Below are 3,806 nucleotides of genomic sequence, written 5' to 3' on the forward strand. Positions count from 1 at the left end.
AATGAGATATCTCGATATTGTTATGATTGATGTTATGATCTACACGGGTGGAATTCGAGGATGGATACACATACATAAATTTTATTTTATAAACTTAAGTTTTGAGTAAATTTTATAAGGTTTTGATTAAATCCCTTTATAAATGTATATATGTAGCTATGTTAAGTAAAGTTGGTTTTTATAGCTGATAGTTTCTTACTGAGATTTTTGTCTCACCTTTTTAAATGTTTTAATGTTTTTAGGTGAGAAAGTACATGATAGAGAGAAGGTTACCGACCGATTAGGCAAAGATCGGAAGTTGTTGCTTATTGTTAGAATTATGGTTAGAACTTTGGTATTGCAATTGTAATATAATGATATTTGGATAAATTGGAGACGCCTAAGTATTGATTATGATCTTTCTATTTCACGCCCGATGCCGATTGAGGTTGTTTAGGGTCGGGTGTGACAAACCTAAACCATATACAAGTGGTGGTTTTAACTAGTAGAGAAAATTATATTATATTTTGCAATTAGGGTAGCAAGTATCTAATGTTATGGTACAAATGCATCATCAAACCATAAAAATGTATATATTAAGTGTAGGGATATATAAAACACGTGGAGAAAAAGAAAAGGTAATGGTCTCAAAATAAGTAATTAATATATTCTAAAAAAACAATAATCCATTAGCATCAAGAGTAGAGATGAATTAATATCACATATCAATATATATAACCAAAATTGCAAAAACTCTCGCATAGAAAATTGTATAAAGGTCAAAAATAGGTGTGGATTTGCATTAATTAACATTAACATCCTGCAGGATTCACAGTTCCGGTCATAGTTGGCTTAATATTGGTACAATTAGCTATTGGAGGTCCTTTAGGTCCAGTAAATTTGAGATCAATGTCAGCAAGTCCTATATTTGTGCAACTTCCAAGCATACAATTGATTGAAATTGCATCAGGAGTGGGTGTTGAACCCTTGATGCCTTTAAAGGAAATATCAGTAAGCTTGACCTTTGACGGAGCCTAGAAATTAAGCAATAAGGTTAGTGATATGATAAAAAAATAAGACATGAAAATGAAACCAATCCTTGTATAGCATTTTTGTATAGAAATATGTGGAAATTCGTACCGTTGTACTGCATCCACCGGGTGGACAATACATCATATCTATAATGATAGGATTCTCAACCTCTTCCATGGTAATATCTGAAAAGTGTATGCCCGATGCTTCGCAACCGTATTTGTCCGGCCATGATTTAACTCTCACACCATTATCACTTTTTGTAAGGGTGCATCCTTGAACAGTGACTCCGGTTACAGGTTCCTCATTCTGGTAAAGTCCTAAACTTCCGATACTAATTCCATGACCAGGACCACATTTGACATTTATTACCTTTAAGTCTGATGTTCTATCACCAACAGACACACAATCATCACCAGTACCAATGTTAACATCAGTAATGGTAACTCCCTTTGATCTTGCAACATGAATTCCATCTGTATTAGGGCTTTCAGCGGGTGCAGTTATTGTAAGCTTTTGCAATGTGATGTCAGTGCTAGACAAAACATTGATATGGAAATTCTTACTGTTGAGGGATGTGATACCTTCCACAAGACCAGTTTTTACGAAATCAAGCCTTAGATTCTGCATAATTTTAATTAGTTAGAATCACAAATAGATATATGTAATATAACTACTGATGCTGAATGAGCAAGCTTAATTACAATTGCTGTTGTCTTGCACATTTTTGCAGTCTTGAAACAACCAGGTTGGCTCTTCCACATTTCTTCGCCTTGACCATCTAGAGTTCCAGTCCCACTTATTGTGAGTTTATCAACATGTTCAAAAGTAATCCAACCAGAAGTTTCCACTTTAAGTGGTGCCTGTAAGGTTCCTATAAGGTTAAATTTCATCTCTCCTTTGCAAGGACCTGCCAGTAACACTGGCCCTGTTAGAAATGTTCCTGTAGGAACTGTCACTGTACCGGTACCTGCTGCCGCACATGCCTCTTTCCAAGCAGTCGTTATAGCCTAACAAAGGAAAATTATAATTAAATAATGCATATATTTGTTCAACAGTAATGTAATATTGTTCCTATATGAATTACCTGAGCACTATCTGCACCAGGTTTTGCTCCAAATGTTGTTATATCCCCTCCTCCACCCGCACCCAGTGCTGCTGGTGCTTGTGCTTTTACATTAGACAACACAATCAAAATCGTAAATAGAGTTGACAACATTAAACAAGATTCCATTTATCTTTCTACAATTTCTTTTGGTATTTTCTTGCTTAATTGGATGATGGTTTTATAAGTGTTCATTATGTAATTTTAGGAATTAGTTGTTAGATCTTCTTTTGTTTACGATTGACTCTTCCTATTTTTGGAGAAATTCCATATGTTTCCTCAAATGCATGCATGAGGACCGCATGCATTTCCTATTCATGTTTTAAATTTGTGCAACTTTTTTTTTGGGAAAACTATTGTAGAAGAGTTCAATAACCTCAAATGTTATTTTCATAAAATAATGATTATAAAAAAGAGATATGATAAATAAAATGTAATGTAAAATGGAAGGTAATAAGAGCAGTGAATGTATATCGTTTTCTTTATTCATGAGTTGATATATATACTTTCAATTTTTCTTTTATCAACAAATACGAAGCCGATAGGAGCTTTGTAGTATTGTAGGATAAGGTATAAATTTACCTAATGGTTATTGGGAAAAAAAAAATTAGTCGCTACGTTCAAAACATTGAAATCTTAAGTCTAACATTTACAAGACCGTGCAATTTCAAACCTTATTAAGGAAAGATGAGTTTTTTATTTGTAATTTCATATTCCGGCTACCCTTCAACATCTAACATGAAATAAAACTCATCTTCGGTTACGGGTTAGTAATTATTTATGTAAATAACTTTTAACAGTTGAGATCTCAATAATTATTATATTATAATTCAAATAAGTTTTATGTAAAAAATTTGGAGGGAAAATTCTACAATGAAATGGACTTTATTATCAATGAAAAGATGATAATTATACAATTTTATTCCTTAAATCAATCATTTTTCAATGAGCTTATATATATCTTATTTTTCATTTGACCTATCCTTTTAATTAAATCCATTATATTCTCGATTTAGAGGCCCTGTAAATGAAACCCTTAGCCACCCACCATAACTATATAATTGGAAAATATCCTTAAGCTATATCAGACATCATATATGCATGAACATTGTGGCATTACTGCTTAACAGACAAAAATACCATCCCAAAAGGATTTTATATTCACATGGTATATCATTGTTCTTGTAGAAGTGAATGAATACGAGAGTGTGTTTGTGGGTCAAATCACAGTTATCAAATCGGAACTAGACCATATGGGCCAACCTGGTTTGATTAGAATTAGTCATGAATCCGCTCGGATTGTGCTTAGAAATTTTATATCATTAAAAAAGCTTCTAGAACCGTTCAAACATATCAGCATTATATAAATATGAATTAATTATAAAAAAATTCATTATGTTTATAGCGGAGAAACTAATAAGTCAACAAAAACTTGAAAATTTTGATTAAATGTGGTTGAAACTATTGTTATCTTTCAGGTAGAGCACAAACCTCTTACAATAGTCAGTGAGTATACAGAGTACCTTCCTCTATATCCTATACCCAATACTATTTCTACCACTGAGTGCTATAACCGAGCAATTCAGTATCTCCTTCTAATCTCTAGAAATGATAAAGATTTGTTCTAAATACAAAGAACACTTTAGATGATTTTACAATCTAGAATTTTACACAAAATGAGAGTGAGTGT

The 3,806-nt window shown here is 32.6% G+C and overlaps 1 protein-coding gene across 1 annotated transcript; it reads right to left on the bottom strand.

The window, feature by feature from the left end:
- Positions 1-704: 704 nt before the first annotated feature.
- LOC136228024 (exopolygalacturonase-like) lies at positions 705-2,250 on the bottom strand. Its single transcript, XM_066016855.1, has 4 exons — positions 2,099-2,250; positions 1,716-2,021; positions 1,120-1,635; positions 705-1,013 (listed from the first exon to the last, which is right to left on the bottom strand). The coding sequence occupies exons 1-4, from the start codon at positions 2,243-2,245 to the stop codon at positions 792-794; spliced, it is 1,191 nt and encodes a 396-aa protein (XP_065872927.1). The 5' UTR covers positions 2,246-2,250; the 3' UTR covers positions 705-791.
- Positions 2,251-3,806: the final 1,556 nt, after the last annotated feature.

The sequence above is a fragment of the Euphorbia lathyris genome, chromosome 4 (assembly GCF_963576675.1).
Source record: "Euphorbia lathyris chromosome 4, ddEupLath1.1, whole genome shotgun sequence".
NCBI classification, from domain to species: domain Eukaryota; kingdom Viridiplantae; phylum Streptophyta; class Magnoliopsida; order Malpighiales; family Euphorbiaceae; genus Euphorbia; species Euphorbia lathyris.